At 49.2% G+C, this 15,592-nt stretch overlaps 2 protein-coding genes across 2 annotated transcripts; one reads left to right on the top strand and one right to left on the bottom strand.

Moving 5' to 3' along the window:
* The first annotated feature begins 5,884 nt into the window (after positions 1 to 5,884).
* On the top strand, positions 5,885 to 7,708 carry LOC148220937 (uncharacterized). Its single transcript, XM_088180205.1, has 3 exons — positions 5,885 to 5,935; positions 6,065 to 6,793; positions 6,916 to 7,708. Exons 1-3 carry the CDS (start codon positions 5,885 to 5,887, stop codon positions 7,288 to 7,290), a joined length of 1,155 nt encoding a protein of 384 aa, XP_088036331.1. The 3' UTR covers positions 7,291 to 7,708.
* A 924-nt stretch (positions 7,709 to 8,632) lies between these two features.
* Positions 8,633 to 13,422, bottom strand: LOC106851124 (acidic mammalian chitinase-like). Its single transcript, XM_014872879.2, has 11 exons — positions 13,318 to 13,422; positions 12,817 to 12,846; positions 11,756 to 11,957; positions 11,492 to 11,548; positions 11,230 to 11,395; positions 10,995 to 11,119; positions 10,743 to 10,866; positions 10,438 to 10,623; positions 10,062 to 10,181; positions 9,826 to 9,967; positions 8,633 to 8,963 (listed from the first exon to the last, which is right to left on the bottom strand). The coding sequence occupies exons 1-11, from the start codon at positions 13,340 to 13,342 to the stop codon at positions 8,710 to 8,712; spliced, it is 1,431 nt and encodes a 476-aa protein (XP_014728365.2). The 5' UTR covers positions 13,343 to 13,422; the 3' UTR covers positions 8,633 to 8,709.
* Positions 13,423 to 15,592: the final 2,170 nt, after the last annotated feature.

The raw sequence follows: 15,592 nt of genomic DNA, 5'->3' as shown, positions 1-15,592 counted from the left end.
CAAACTTTTTGAACCCCCCCAAAAATGCTCCAGCTCAGTCTCAGGACTCGAAACTCCCGAATTTTGTGGGAGCCAAAGGATTTTTTTCCACTTTGCTGCTTTGGAGAGGCCGGAATGAGGGGAGGGGGAAAAAAAAAAAAAAAAATCAAATTTCAAAAACGCTCTGCTGAAGAATTTCAGCAGCGAAACGCTTCCTAAAGAGAAAATATCGTGCTGAGAAGAGGGGGGAAAAAAATAAAAAAAAAATTAAAAAAAAAAAAATTAAAAAAAATTAAAAAAAAAAAAAAAAAAAAAAAAAAAAAAAAAAAAAAAAAAAAGGAGTGTTTATCCCTGGAGCTCTGAGTGCTGAATTCCTGACAGAGCCCAGCTGTTCCCAAATCCCAAATCCCGGAGCCTTTGCTCCCAAAAAAGGGCCGAGCTTCCCTTGACGTGGCCCCACGGACGTCAGAGGGAGCAGCAGGAGGATCCCAAACAAGTGACGTGAGAGCCCTGGAGCGCAGCCACGATTCCAAAGATGGAGATCCTGCACAATTCCAGCTCCGGGACAGCCTGGGAGAGCTGGGAATGGCACGGGGGATGCTGCGGGATTGTAGGGATTGAAAACAGAATGAGGGAGAGGAACAGGGGGGTGAAGCCAGCCTGGAAATGGGGATGGAGTGGGAGAGATCCAGTCCAGGGAATTTGGGTTTTTCCCAGATAAAATAGGGAATTGCCAGCAGTTCAGCCAAAAAAAAATTAAAAAAAAAAAATTAAACAAGGAAAACAGGTCCTGTTCCCTGTCCCAGTTATGGATGGGACCAGGGGTGTTCAATTCCCTGTGGGTGAAATCAAAGATGGGGAAATAGGAGAGAAGAACATCAGGAATGTCTGGAAGAGGGGGATGAACCCAGCCTGGAAATGGGGATGGAGTGGGAGAGATCCAGAGATCCAATCCAGGGAATTTGGGTCTTTCCCGGTAGAAAATATGGAATTGTCAGCAATTCAGCCAAAAAAAAAAAAAAAAAAGAGAAAAAATATAAATAAATAAATAAAAATAAATAAAAAAGGGGAAAAGAGATCCTATTCCGTATCTCAGTTATGGATGGGACCAGGGGTGTTCAATTCCCTGTGGGTGAAATAAAGGATCAGGAAATAGGAGAGAAGAACATCAGGAATGTCTGGAAGAGGGGGATAAATCCAGCCTGGAAATGGGGAGATCCAGTCCAGGGAATTTGGGTTTTTCCCAGATAAAATAGGGAATTGCCAGCAGTTCAGCCAAAAAAAAATAAAAATAATAAAAATAAAAAAAGGAAAACAGGTCCTGTTCTCTGTCCCAGTAAAGGATGGGACCAGGGGTGTTCAATTCCCTGTGGGTGAAATAAAGGATCAGGAAATAGGAGAGAAGAACATCAGGGATGTCTGGAAGAGGGGGATGAACCCAGCCTGGAAATGGGGATGGAGTGGGAGAGATCCAGAGATCCAGTCCAGGGAATTTGGGTCTTTCCCGGCAGAAAATATGGAATTGTCAGCAATTCAGCCAAAAAAAAAAAAAAAAAGAGAAAAAAAATATAAATAAATAAATTAAAATAAATAAAAAAGGGAAAACAGGTCCTGTTCCATATCCCAGTTATGGATGGGACCAGGGTTGTTCAATTCCCTGTGAGTGAAATAAAGGAGAAGAAAATTGAAGAGGAGAGAGGAACATCAGGAATGTCTGGAAGAGGGGGATGGATCCAGCCTGGAAATGGGGAGATCCAGTCCAGGGAATTTGGGTCTTTCCCAGATATAAAAAAGGGAAATTGGGAAATTTCCCCAGAAATAAGATAAAATAAAAACCCAGGGAATTGTCAGTGGGGAAACAGGTCCTGTTCTGTGTCCCAGTCACGGATGGGACCTGGGGCTGTTCGCTTCCCTGTGGGTGAAATAAAGGATTGGGAAATAGAATTATTATCTAAAAATTCCCATTTCCACTCCCTCCCAAACCTTGGGAGCCTCTCTGGATGTTCCCAGAGCAGCCCCAGCAGAGGCCCCGCAGTGAAAATCTGGAATTTCAGCCAAATCCCAGGGCAATCCCGTGTCTCCCACAAACCCTGATCCCAAATGGATGCACACACCCCAATCCCACTGCTGCCAGCACAGCCCGGAGTGCTGCAGGAACCTGGGAGTTTCTTTGAGAAATTTCACTTTTATTCCTTTCAAATCCTCGGCCTGATGGGGTTTTCTCTGCTGCCTGAAATATTCCAGGGTTTTTTCACTTTTATTCCAGGTTTTTTTCACTTTTATTCCAGGTTTTTTTCACATTTATTCCAGGGTTTTTTCAATTTTATTCCTTTCAACTCCTCAGCCTGTTGGGGTTTTCTCTGCTGCCTGCAATTTTCCAGGGTTTTTTCACTTGTATTCCAAGGTTTTTTCACTTTTATTCTTTTCAGTTCCTCAGCCTGCCGGGGTTTTATCTCCTGCCTGAAATATTCCAGGTTTTTTTAACATTTATTCCAGGGTTTTTTCACTTTTATTCCAGGGTTTTTTCAGTTTTATTCCTTTCAATTCCTCAGCCTGACAGGATTTTCTCTCCTGCCTGCAATATTCCAGGGTTTTTTCACTTTTGTTTCCGGGTTTTTTCACTTTTATTCCAGGGTTTTTTCACTTTTATTCCAGGGTTTTTTCACTTTTATTCCTTTCAGGTCCTCAGCCTGATGGGGTTTTCTCTCCCCTGAAATATTCCAAGGTTTTTTCAGTTTTATTCGTTTCAATTCCTCAGACTGTTGAGGTTTTCTCTCCTGCCTGCAATATTCCAGGTTTTCTGTTTTTTTTTTTTTTTTTCTGAATGTGCTCTGGGTGAGCCCAGGAATCCCAGAGTGGGTTGGAAAGGACCCAAAGGTCCTGGGACAGGAAAATCTCATCCAGAGAGCCTCTGGATCCTTTCCAGATCCTTCTCCAGCTCCATCCCCTTGAGGGGCCCAACACTGGACACAGGATTGGAATTTCGTGGCCCCATAAAATCCCCAAAAGCCACAATCCCCCAAGTTTCCCCCTGGAAATATTCCCAATTTCTGGCTTCATCCCTTCATTTTCACATTTTGAAGCTCTCCCCACTGTGCTCACCTCAGCCCTGCTGACAGAACGGGATATTCTGCCCCCCCCCAAAAAAAAAACAACCAAACCCTGAAAGGGATAAAAGGGTGGGAAATAAACCCCCCTGCAGCAAGATTTGGAAGGAAATTTTTTTTGTTATTTTTGAACAAGGCCGAGTGGTTTAAACAGCGTGGGGACAGAGAAAATGTCCCTGCCCCAAATTAAGGTCACGTTAAACCCAGCTCAGGAAAGCTGAACTGGGGGCTCAGCCTGACTCCTGGGCTATTTTAAGCCCAGGGAGGTTGAAGGTCACCTGCTCCAACAAGGAATGTTTTATTTAAAGGCTATTTGGTTGCTCAAGCCGGGCCCAAAATGTTATTAAATTATTTATATTTTTAAAAAAAACCCTTTATTTTAACACAGCAGGAATTTGTGGATGGGAATGTGGGCTGGGGAGATGTGATGATCCACACTGATTTTTTTTTTTTAAACCCCTTTATTTTATTTTTTTCTGATTTTTTTTTTTTTTTTTTTTGAAGTGTGATCAGCCAGGTTGTCTGAGCAACAGTTGGCTCGATGTTGCTGTAAATGTTTAATGGGAAGCTGATCCCCCCTCCCCTTCCCTGCCCAGATGGTTCTGGAGCTGGGGAACAGGGATTAATCAGGAATGGGCAGATGTTGCCTCAGCTTTAAGCTGGAATTAGATGAGCTGGGATGGGGCAGAGCATCCTCAGGAGGGTTCAGGGGGACACACGAGGCGTTTCCAAGGTCCTGGTGAGGTCTAAAATTCCAAAAAAACCAAAAAAAACCAAAAAAAAACCCAAAAAAAACCCCCAGGGATGAAACACAGGGCGTTGTCCCCACATCCACCCTGTGCTGGGGGATGGATTAACCCCTCCCAGTTCTCCCAGTTTGTCCCAGCAGCTTCCCTGGCAGGTGATGGGAATTGTCAGGGTGGAATCCTGACATGGAGCTGCCCACCCTGGAATTCCACGGTGGAATCCTGGCTGGAAGCAGCTCAGGATCTGCCCCGTGCTGATTTTTTTTTTTTCCCCCCACCCTTCAATAAAAAGCTGATTTTAGTTCAGCCTGGGAGATGTGTTACCAATCCTAAATGGATTTTGGGAGATTACACGCTTTAATCAATCCCATTTTTAAGAGATCAGGCTATATAAAAATGAAATAAGTTCATGCAACATAAGGCCCATTAAAAAAAAAAAAAAAATAAATAAAGGAAAATCCAGTGAAACGAAGCTCCAATTATCCATGGGATATTTCCTGAGCCAAAACAACACCCATTCATATAAATCCAGCATTTCTGGAGGGTTTTTTTTCCCACCTGTAGATGCAGAGAAGGGATTTGTGAATCTGTCTGAAGGCCTGGAAAGAGGAGAAACAACATCAGGGTTGATTTGGGGGTGGGTGGAAGGATGGGCAGCCCAGAGCTCCCTGGAATTCAGAGTTGGATCTCAGGAATCTGGAATTTTTTGGAGCTTTCTGTGCTTCCAGGCACAGACCCCCTAAAAACCACTGCTCTGGAGCTGGAACCTTGGAGAAAGCTTGGAAATATGAATGATGAGTTAGTAAATATGAATGATGAGTTAGTAAATATGAATGATGAGTTAGTAAATATGAATAATGGGTTAGTAAATATGAATAATGAGTTAGTAAATATGAATGATGAGTTAGAAATCACAAATATGCAGTGGGTCAGATGTGTGTGTTTTCACTGGGTGATGGGTTTTAAATTTGAGGTTTTTACACAATAGTGGTGGGTATGGGACAGGATGGAGAATTTTGGGTGGTGTCTTTCTCTTTGTTCATCTTCTTTTTCAGTTTTCTCCACAGAACTCAGGCAGTGACCTTTGGTTGGTCAGTCAATGTCACTCTAAGAATCTATTATTGGGTTAAAGGATCAATAATGGAGGTGTTAAACTTTTATTGGTTTGTTTGGATTTAAAAGGCCTTGAAGCAGCCTCAGCTGGGGCCATTTTTTTCCCCCATTTCTAGCAAGGAGCTGAAGGTGCTGCCCCACTTTCTGTAATTTCTGATAAAATACAAGAAACACCCAAACCCGAACACGAGAATCACCTCAACCGTGTTTGCATCAACCCTGGCTCTGGGGGGAAACAGAGACTGGTGACAAAGCTCTCCTGAGTGCTGCAAAGCCCAGCTTAAACCCCCCCCCCCCAGTCCAGCACGTCCCGGGAATGCCAGGGAGGTGCCAGCGCAGCAGAGCCAGGGTTATTTGGGGAGCTGGAGGGTCAGAAATGGTTTCAGGACATCAGAGAGGCTTGGGGTTTGTTCACAGAGCACGGTGAGAGCAGCTCAGCACGCGGGGAAAAAGGGAAATGATGAAAGGTGGGAGGAATGGATAAAGCAGCGAGTGGAATCCTGATGGAAAAAAAAAAAAAATCCAAATAAAACATCCCCCGGCAGTAAGAGGTGAGCAAATGAGCCCGGAGGAGCAGCGGGGGGGAATGGGCGCAGCGTTTCGCAATGAGGCTGAGTCAGAACTGGCATTTCTGGGAATGAGGGAGGCAGGAATGTCCCCCGGCAGCCGCGCAGGGAGGGCGGGTGTCTGAACACCGGAGATTCCTCCATGAGCTGTGCAGAGAATGCGGTGCCAGAGGAGTGAGGAGCTGGGATTTTGGGGAAACGGCCGGAAAATTGAGCTAAAATCACCGGGCACTGAGGGAGAGAGGAGCTCTCCCGGCTGTCCCAAACACGAGGAATGGCCTGAACTCCGTGGATCTCCTGACCCTGGGAGTCCTGACCAAGACCTGTCACCTTTGAGAGGACGGAATGTGAAGAATTTTCAAATTTCCTGGCCATGAATCTGAGCCAGAGCAGCTGCCAGGTGTTTGCTGTGCATGGAGAGACCGTGTGGAGCTGGAATCCCCATCCCTGGAGGTGTCCAGGGAAATCCTGGAGGTGTCCAAGGAACTTCTGGAAGCGTCCAAGGAAATCCTGGAGGTGTCCAAGGAGCTTCTGAAGCTTCTGGAACTCCAAGGAACTCCTGGAGGTGTCCAAGGAAATCCTGGAGGTGTCCAAGGATCTTCTGGAGGTGTCCAAGGAAATCCTGGAGGTGTCCAAGGAAATCCTGGAGGTGACCAAGGATCTTCTGGAGGTGTCCAAGGAAATCCTGGAGGTGTCCAAGGAAATCCTGGAGGTGTCCAAGGAACTTCTGGAAGCGTCCAAGGAAATCCTGGAGGTGTCCAAGGAAATCCTGGAGGTGTCCAAGGAACTTCTGGAAGCGTCCAAGGAAATCCTGGAGGTGTCCAAGGAAATCCTGGAGCTTCTGGAACTCCAAGGAGCTCCTGGAGGTGTCCAAGAAGCTCCTGGAGGTGTCCAAGGATCTTCTGGGGGTGTCCAAGGAACTCCTGGAGGTGTCCAAGGAAATCCTGGAGCATCTGGAACTCCAAGGAGCTCCTGGAGGTGTCCAAGGAACTCCTGGAGGTGTCCAAGGATCTTCTGGGGGTGTCCAAGGAGCTCCTGGAGGTGTCCAAGGAAATCCTGGAGCTTCTGGAACTCCAAGGAACTCCTGGAGGTGTCCAAGGATCTTCTGGGGGTGTCCAAGGAAATCCTGGAGGTGTCCAAGGATCTCCTGGAGCTTCTGGAACTCCAAGGAGCCCCTGGAGGTGTCCAAGGAAATCCTGGAGGTGTCCAAGGATCTCCTGGAGCTTCTGGAACTCCACGGAGCTCCTGGAGGTGTCCAGGGCACTCCTGGGCTGGTGACAAGGTGGGCATTGGGCACAGCTTGGCCTCGATGGTCCTGGAGGGCTTTTCCAGCCTCAGGGATTTTGGGATTCTGGGCTGCTCCTGGGGTGATGATGCTGGGCCTTCATCCAGAGCCTCCCACAGGACGGATCTCATGGCAGCCACCCCAAATGTTCTGTTTGGAGAAAGAAGAAGAAGAAGGAATTTGGGCCAGGCCAGCTCCCAGATCTCTCTCCTGAGGCAGCTGAGCAGATTCCAGCCCTGCCAGCATTCCTGTCCCCTCCTTGTCCCTGCTCCAGCAGCTCCAGCAGCTCCAGCAGCTCCGTGAGTGCAGCCAGGGAAGGATGGGCACGCAGGGGTGACGGGATGGGACATCTGAGATGGCCAAAAGGGACACGGTCATCTGTGCCAGGGTGCTCTGCTGCAGGCAATGGGATTCCTGGGCCTGGAAATAAATGGATTAATGCCTCACCGGGTGTCCTGGCAGGGGTGGGTGAGGTTTGGGATGGAGGAGTTTAATAATTTAATAATTTAATAATTTAATTTTAAACCTGTCGTGTCTTGGAGAGAGGGACTTTGGACAAGAAAAGGGGGAACGGTGTGAGGATGAAGGAGGGGAGGGTTAGGTGGGATGTTAGGGAGGAATTCTTCCCTGTGAGGGTGGGAAAACCCCGGAATTGAATTCCCAGAGGAGCTGAGGCTGCTCCTGGATCCATGGAAGTGTCCAAGGCCAGGCTGGAGCAGCCGGGGACAGTGACAGGGGTGGCACTGGATGAATTTTAAGGTCCCTTCTAAGCCACCCCAGTCTGGGATTCCATGATTCCATGTCTTCCACGGGCTTTAAAACCCTGCAGGAACAAACTGCCTTTATCCAGGTGTTTTTACCCATGGCGAGGACAAAGTGCTCCATTTCTATAAAAAAAAACTAAAAAAATTCCTCGTCGCCTCAGATCTCGATTTGTGACTGAACAAAGAGGAACAACTCAGCTCTCTGGCCTGCAACCACTTTTCTTCTCCAAATGTTGCCGGAAGACTCCTGGAAAATCTCTGGAAGAAGAGCAGGCAACATTGACACCTGCTGTCGGGAATTTTAATAGCCACGGCAGAACCAAGGAACCAAGAGCATGAGAACAGCAATAAAAATAAAATAATAAAATAAAATAAAATAAAATAAAATAAAGTAAAATAGAGTAAAATAATAAAATAAAATAAAATATAAAATAAAATAAAATAAAATAAAGTAAAATAAAAAATAAAATAATAAAATAAAGTAAAATAAATTAAAAGAAAATAAAAAATGAAATAAAAATAAAGTAAAATAATAAAATAAAATAAAATATAAAATATGAAATAAAATAATAAAATAAAGTAAAATAAAGTAAAATAAAATAAAAAATTAAATTAAATTAAATTAAGTAAAATAATAAAATAAAATAAAATAAAATATAAAATAAAATAATAAAATAAAGTAAAATAAATTAAAAGAAAATAAAAAATGAAATAAAAATAAAGTAAAATAATAAAATAAAATAAAATATAAAATAAAATAAAGTAAAATAAAGTAAAATAAAGTAAAATAAATTAAAATAATAAAATAAAATAAAATAAAATAAAATAAAATAAAATAAAATAAAATAAAATAAAATAAAATAAAATAAAATAAAATAAAATAAAATAAAATTTTTTATCCCCAAAAAAGAGGTTTTTTTAATCTCCCTGCTTAAGGCTTTAGCTTAGGGACAATGACTGGGAATTCCCATTGATCTTTCCCTGCTGGAAACAAAAACTGCTTCAAAACTCAGTCTAAGGTTCTCAGAAAAAATTTTAAAAAAATAAAAGAAAAAAATGGAAACGAAGAGAATTGCTTGCAGAAAGCTTTATTTAATCATCATTATTGCACACAATTAAAGGGATGGATTGGCTGGGGAAGGGCTGGCATCACTGGGGCCAGTTACAGCAGGTACAGGCAGGGTCAAAAACCAGCCCCTGCTCGCAGCTCTGCACGAAGGTCTGGCCGTTCAGGCAGCTGTAGAAGTTCCTGCTGTTGTTGGGGTCCGCGTAGATCCCGTTGGGTTTCCCAGCACAGAACCCGGAGCCCCCGGAGCCCCCGGAGCCCCCGGAGCCGCCGCTGGAGCTGGTGGTGGTGGGAGCCGCAGTGATGGGGGGCAGGGGCTCACTGGGGGGAACGCAGCCTGCAATTCCACAGATCAGACAGGAAAAGGTTTGTGGTTGTGTTAGCTGGCCTCTCGTCCCTCCACGGGGATTTTGGGGGGTCTCTGTCAAGGAGCTGCTGGTGGTGGTGGGAGCTTCAAGTGGGAGGAGGGGGGAACAGAGTCTGGAATTCAGGTGGGAAAAGGTTAGAAGTGTTTAATTCTTCCATAGGGATTTTGGGGATCCCCATCAAGGAGCTGCTGCTGGTGGGAGCTTCAAATGGGAGAAGGGGGAACACAGCCTGGAATTCAGGCAGGAAAGGGCTGGAAGTGTTTAATTCCTCCCCATCCTCCACAGGAACTTTGGGAGTCTCCATCAAGGAGCTGCTGCTGGTGGTGGGAGCCTCAGAACAGAGGAACAGAGTCTGGAATTCAGGCAGGAAAGGGTTGGAAATGTTTAATTCCTCCCCATCCTTCATAGGGAGCTTGGGAATCTCCATCAAGGAGCTGCTGGTGGTGGCGGGATCCTAAGTGAGGAACAAAGTCTGGAATTCAGGTGGAAAAAGGTTGGAAGTGTTTCATCCCTCCCACAATTCCATCAGGATTTTGGGAGACCCCATCAAGGAGCTGATGCTCATAGTGGGAGCTTCAAATGGGAGAAGAGGGAACACAGCCTGGAATTCAGGCAGAAAAGGGTTGGAAGTCCTTAATTCCTCCCCATCCTTCATAGGGAGCTTGGGAATCTCCATCAAGGAGCTGCTCGTGGTGGCAGGATCCCAAGTGAGGAACACAGCCTGGAATTCAGGTGGGAAAAGGTTGAAAATGTTCCATCCTTCCCACACCTGCACAGGGATTTTGGGAGACCCCATGCAGGAGCTGCTCCTGCTCTCCTGGAGCCACTCACCCCCGCTCTGCAGCCCCAGGCCCTTCTTCAGCGTGGAGATCAGGGGGTATTTGCCTTCCTTGCAGAACTCCCCAGTGAAGTCATCCATGTCCAGGGCCCAGACCATGGCACCTCCAAAGTTGTTCTTCTTCAGCCAATCCACCTGTGGGGAGGAGAATCCCGGTGAGCCCCAGGAGCTGATCCCACTGGAGGCTCTGGTCCCATCCCAGCTCGTTCCCTCCCTGCTGTCCCCAAACCTTGAGGCCAAAGCTCTTGATGTTGTCGTAGCCGACCCATTCGCTGCCCTTGTAGGTGTAGGGAACATCCTGGGGTTCATCCCAAGCCTGGGTGGCTCCAGAGCTCAGCAGAGTGCAGATCTAAGGAGAAGGGAACAGCAATGTTATCCACAAAAAGGGAAAAGCCCAGGCTCTGACTTGCCTTGGATTTATCCTCTGTTTTTGTCCTGTTCCCTGAGTACACAACTCCTTCCTAGCAATTCCACGGAGAGCTTTGTGTCTGAGCCACACAGAAAACTCCCTATTCCTGATAAAACTCAAATTCCTGATGAAACTCGAATTCCTGATAAATTCCTTCAGGTGATTTGAGAAAGGAATGTGATGGGAACATCCCTACCTCATAGTAAGCCAGAGTTCCAGCCTCCCTGGTGTAGGGTCCAGCAGGGCCGGGCCCGGATGCTGGAGCTCCCACGGCAGTGTTGGATGGGTTCTGCAGGGTGAAGCTCTTTCCATAGGTTGGGAATCCCACCAGCAGCTTCTCAGCTGGGGCACCGTTGCTCTTCCAATAATTCATGGCGTATTCCTGCAAGAAACCACCCCTGCTCGAGTCTTTGCTAGGATTTGCAGGCTGAATTCCTTGAAATCTCCTCAGGGGAGCAAGCAAGGATCTGAGAGCTGCGGGTGTCCCACAGAAACACTCACAACGTTGAAGTATTTGTTGTCCCCAGAGTCAGCAGGGCCGGCGTACAGGGGGCTGTTCTCGCCAGTGTTCCTCTCCCAGGATCCGTGGAAGTCGTAGGTCATGACGTGGATGTAATCCAGGTACCTGCAGGGAACAGGGGCTGTGTCCTCACCTGAGAGCTGAGGGTGCCCCTCATCCCCACAGCCCTCAGGGGCTCTTTGACTTCAGCACTCCCAGGAAACTCCTCAAATCCCACTGCTGACCCCACTCACTTGCCAATCTCAGCGATCTCGTAGCCAGCCTGGATGGTGGAAAGTCCAGCAGCCACAGCAGCAGTGACCAGGAGCCGGGGCTGGTTGGTCTGCTTGGCTTCCTGCTCAAAAGCTTCCAGCAATTCCTGAGGGATCCAAGGCACAGCAATCACCTGGGGGCTCACCTTGGGGCTTTGCAGGCACGCAGGGCTCAGGGGCCAGAGCTGTGGCCAGCAGAGCCTGGAGCTGAGCCCACCTTAACCAGGACGGTGAAGAGAGCCTTGTCCTGGGCGGGGCTGCCCCTGGAGCCCGGGTATTCCCAGTCCAGGTCCAGCCCATCAAACTGGTACTGGCGCAGGAATTTGATGGCAGACTTGATGAAGGTCTGGCGGTTCTCAGGAGAGGAAACCATGGTGGTGAACCTGGGCAAGCAGAGCAGGACAGAGGTGGGGTTGGAACTGAGCCTCTTCCTCCTCTCAATCTCTTTCTGTTAAGGGCAGGACATGGTTTGAACTCACTTGGCTGTGCCGAAATTCCATCCTCCAATGGCCAGCAAGGTCTTCAGATCTTTGTTCCTGCAAGGCAAGAGGCAGAACTCTCAGTTATTACATGCCCACAAACCTCTGAGCCCGTGTCCCCATGCTCAGGGGACCGTGTTGTCACCCTGCCCTGCCCGTGTCTCTGCCTCTTCACTCAGCATCTCTCACCCACTGTCCCCGAGCTGAGCCTGAAGCCCAGGCAGGGACTGGGGTGGAGGAGCAGCCCCAGCTCCCAGCACTCACTGGTTCTTGAGGCCATTGAAGGACTTGTACAGGGTCTCGTCGTTCCACTCGTACGTTGTCAGCTCGTTGTTGTTCATGCCAGCGAAGGCGTAGATCAGGTGGTTGCACAGGCAGGGGTCGACATTTTCGGGAGTAAACTTACCCAGGCCAGGTCTGTACTGGGCCCAGTTGGTGAAGTAGCAGGTCAGCACATAGGCAGTGCCTGCGGGGACACAATGGCCATGGAGGGGCTGCAGTGCCCTGGGCACAGCCTGGACCCTCGGGCACAGCCCAGCCCCTCACTGCTGCTGCTGCTGCTGCCCCAGGGCAGGGCACAGCTCCCTGTGCAGGCCACCAGCTCTGGGAAAGGGCAACGGGCAGGGAACCCCTGGGACACTGCTGGGGATCCTTGGGACACTGCTGGGGATCCCTGGAACACAGCTGGGAATTCCTGGGACCCTGCTGGGGATCCTTGGGACACTGCTGGCCATCACTGGGACACTACTGGGCACTCCTGGGACATTGCTGGGCACTCCTGTGACACTGATGGGAATTCCTGGGACATGGCTGGGAATCCCTGGGACATTGCTGAGCATCCATAGGATACTGCTGGGCACTCCTGGGACACTGCTGGGAATTCCTGAGAACCTGTTGGGCAACCCTGGGACATTGCTGGGAATCCCTGGGACACTGCTGGGAATTCTTGAGAACCTGCTGGGCAACCCTGGGACATTCCTGGGCACCCCTGGGAGCCTGCTGGGCACCCCTGGGACACTGCTGGGAATTCTTGGGACACTGCTGGGCAACCCTGGGACACTGCTGGGCAACCCTGGGACATTGCTGGGCACCCCTGGGACACTGCTGGGCAACCCTGGGACACTGCTGGGCACCCCTGGGACAGTGCCGGGCTCCCAGCACAGCCCCGCAGTCGCCCCCTCCTCCTCCGGGCTGGCCATTCTCGGTCCCGCAGCCCCCGGTGCCCTCGGGCTCCCGGCTCGGGCTCGGTGCCCCGGCCCGGCCCTTCCTGCCCGGGAGGCAGCGCCGAGCTCTGCCAGCAGCTGGGCTGGGGAAGCAGCACCTACCGAGCTGGGCGTTCAGCAGCAGGGCCAGACCTGGCAGGGCACAAGGAAACGACAAAGGGGTCACTGCTTGATCCAAAAAATGCAAAGCTCTGCTGCAAAGCTCGGCTCACAAGCTCAGGCAGCTCAGGGCTTCTGGACAACAGGCTAACATTTGTCCGAGCATTTCCAGTAAAACGAGACAAATCATTTCAGGTAAAAGCATCGAAAAGAACCCAAACAGAGGCCGAAGCACCCGTTGGATTTTTAGATTGAAGTTTGAAAGCACATTGCAATTCTACCCTGCAGAGAGCTCTGTCCATGTTCAGAGCAGAGCACATCCCCAGCAGCAGCAGCACTAAAGAAGAGGAATTTCCCTCCCCAAAGGAAATTGTGAAACCTTGGAGAGAAAAGAGAGAGCAGCATTTTTATCCCTCCACCCCCTGTGCAGGCAGCAGAGTGGCAGTGGCAGAGCCCCAGCCCTGGCCAGGAGGGCACAGAGCTCCAGTTTGCAGCAGCACTCACCGGTGAGCAGAGTGAGCTTGGCCATCTTGGACCAGGACTGATGTGCTCAGGCTCTCGCCCACTTTTATACCCTGCTCCTCTCTGCTGCCACTCTGGCATCCACAGCCATGGACAAACATTACGAAACCTGGCAGAGAGCAGCGTCACCAAAGTGACACCAGGACAATGGGGCTGAGCCCTCCAGCTGGAGGGGTCACTGCTGTGGGGCCGTGCCATGTCCTGCTGCTGCAGCAGCAGATAAAGAATGGGATTAGATTGCTTTGATCGTTCCCAGCCTTGTTTCCGTGTTTGTGTCCCCTCTGGTGACTCCCCAGGGTCCCATGGCTGAGGTGTGTGACCTTGTGCTGTCCTTGAGGGGTGGCACTGCCAATCCCAGGCTTTGGGCTTTGCCAGGCTCGGGTGTCCTTGGTGGCCCCGTCCCAGGGCAGGGCTGAGCGGGGCTCTGGCTCCAGCCCTGCCCATGTTGGGGCTCTGGGGTCTGGGCTCGCTGGGCCAGCCTTGGGACAGAGGCACCTTGGTGGCCTCAGCTGTGCCTTGCCCACCCAGCTGAGCTGGGCTCTCTTCAGGGGAGCAGAGGAAGTTTCTTTATTTCTTGGAGGTTAAACTCTACAAGGGACACCCCAGAAGATGGGGCAGGTTAATTTTCCTCTCACATTTATCCCCTTCTCTTCCTGCTCAGCTCTTTCCCAAACTCAGACACCCCCGTGCTGCTGAGCATTCCCATTTTCCCTGAGTGCAGCTCCATCACCTGAAAGCCTCAAAATATCCTTTCCACATTTTTATTTTCATCTTCTGTCCAGGTGGAGACTCCAAGCTCTCACCCTGTGTGAGGAGATCAGGGATTTCTTCCCTTTTCCCCACTCAGGAGTGGGGACACAGCTGTGTCCCTGCACTGGGATGTTTAATTCCTTTTGGGGGGACATGAAGGTGACTTTGGGAGGTTACCCAGCCTTGGATGAATGGAAGTGTGGAAAACAGCCTGGTATCAGATGTTAGTATCTGACCTGCAGATTAAAATGTACCAGCCTGAGCCTTTGGGATTTGGTGCAGGCACAGGGTGGGATACAGCTGATAACACAACATCCTCAAGGAGTATTTTTCCAATGTTTTTCTTGGTTGATAAAGTCCCAGGGTACAAATTCAACCAGGATACATCTGGAAAATCCCACCCTCAGTGACCCCTGGAGCATTTTCAGCTCTGTTATTCATGGAAGGTGTTTTGGTGTGGAAAGGAGAGCTTTGGGGCAGGCTCAAGGACACTCATTTGTCTTCATGTGGGGTAACAAACTCAGATCCTGGAGTTTTCCATCAGGACATTTTCCTTCAGGACATTTTCCTTCAGGACTTTTCCTGTAACAAAGGTGGTTTGCTGTGGGTTCCCTGGGAGTGGTGGGAGGTAACAAAAGGCACAAGAATTGGTTCTTCTGAAAGAATTCCAATTAAAAAGAGCAGTCAGGGACCTTCCAACTATTCCAGTGTTGGGTTGCAGAGAGATTCTGCCACTCTGAGCTTTTCCTGCTGCATCTTCCCTCTAAAACTCTCATCCTGCTGGTTCCATGGCTGTTGGGATGGAGTCTGTCTGTCTGTCTGTCTGTCTGTCCTTCTGCTGTGTCCTGGTGGCTCGTGGGGAGCAGACTCTGCCATTGCTGTTGTGGCCAGTGCACTGCTCCTCCTTTTTGTCCTGGAGGTTTGGCAGATTCAGGGATGGCAGTGGCACAGCCAGAGGGGTTTCTGACAGGGAAAATCCCATAACATGTTGTTTTCCCCAAAAATCTCACCCATCCCAGCTCCTTCCAGGATGATTCCTTTAAACTTTCTCCTCCTTTTTGTCCTGGAGGTTTGGAAAATTGAGGGACAACACCAGCACAGCCAGAGGTGTTTTTCTGACAGGAAGAATCCCCAAAATCTGCTGTTTTCCCCAAAAACTTCATCCATTCCAGCCCTGCTGATCCTGCTGTGTCCAAGCCATCCCTTCTGGGACGATGTTTGGCTCTCCCTGCCCTGGCTGGGACACTCAGAAGGTCACCATGGAAAACTCCACAGGGACAAACATCAAGGTCACTCCCTGAGATGTATCTGACAGGATAAATCCCAAAATCTGCTGTTTTCCCCAAAAACTTCATCCATTCCAGCCCTGCTGATCCTGCTGTGTACAAGCCATCCCTTCAGGGAGGGAGTTTGGCTCTCCCTGCCCTGGCTGGTGAGGTCCCCATGGAAAACTCCACAGGGACAAACATCAAGATCACTCCCTGAGATGTGTCCGACAGCTGGCACT

The sequence above is a fragment of the Sturnus vulgaris genome, chromosome 29 (assembly GCF_052056855.1).
Source record: "Sturnus vulgaris isolate bStuVul1 chromosome 29, bStuVul1.hap1, whole genome shotgun sequence".
NCBI lineage: Eukaryota > Metazoa > Chordata > Aves > Passeriformes > Sturnidae > Sturnus > Sturnus vulgaris.
The sequence above is the reverse complement of the archived record's forward strand: the minus strand, read 5'-3'. Positions and strand labels throughout refer to the sequence as shown.

Excerpts from the sequence above, each read along its gene's own strand:
- LOC148220937 (XM_088180205.1), top strand. The coding sequence starts at position 5,885 with ATGAATCTGAGCCAGAGCAGCTGCCAGGTGTTTGCTGTGCATGGAGAG. Across the intron at positions 5,936-6,064 it reads TTGCTGTGCATGGAGAGACC|GAACTCCTGGAGGTGTCCAA; the intron begins GTGTGGAGCTGG and ends TGGAACTCCAAG. Across the intron at positions 6,794-6,915 it reads ACTCCTGGGCTGGTGACAAG|GACGGATCTCATGGCAGCCA; the intron begins GTGGGCATTGGG and ends AGCCTCCCACAG.
- LOC106851124 (XM_014872879.2), bottom strand. The coding sequence starts at position 13,342 with ATGGCCAAGCTCACTCTGCTCACCG. Across the intron at positions 10,182-10,437 it reads GAACTCTGGCTTACTATGAG|ATCTGCACTCTGCTGAGCTC; the intron begins GTAGGGATGTTC and ends CCTTCTCCTTAG. Across the intron at positions 9,968-10,061 it reads TCAAGAGCTTTGGCCTCAAG|GTGGATTGGCTGAAGAAGAA; the intron begins GTTTGGGGACAG and ends TCCTCCCCACAG.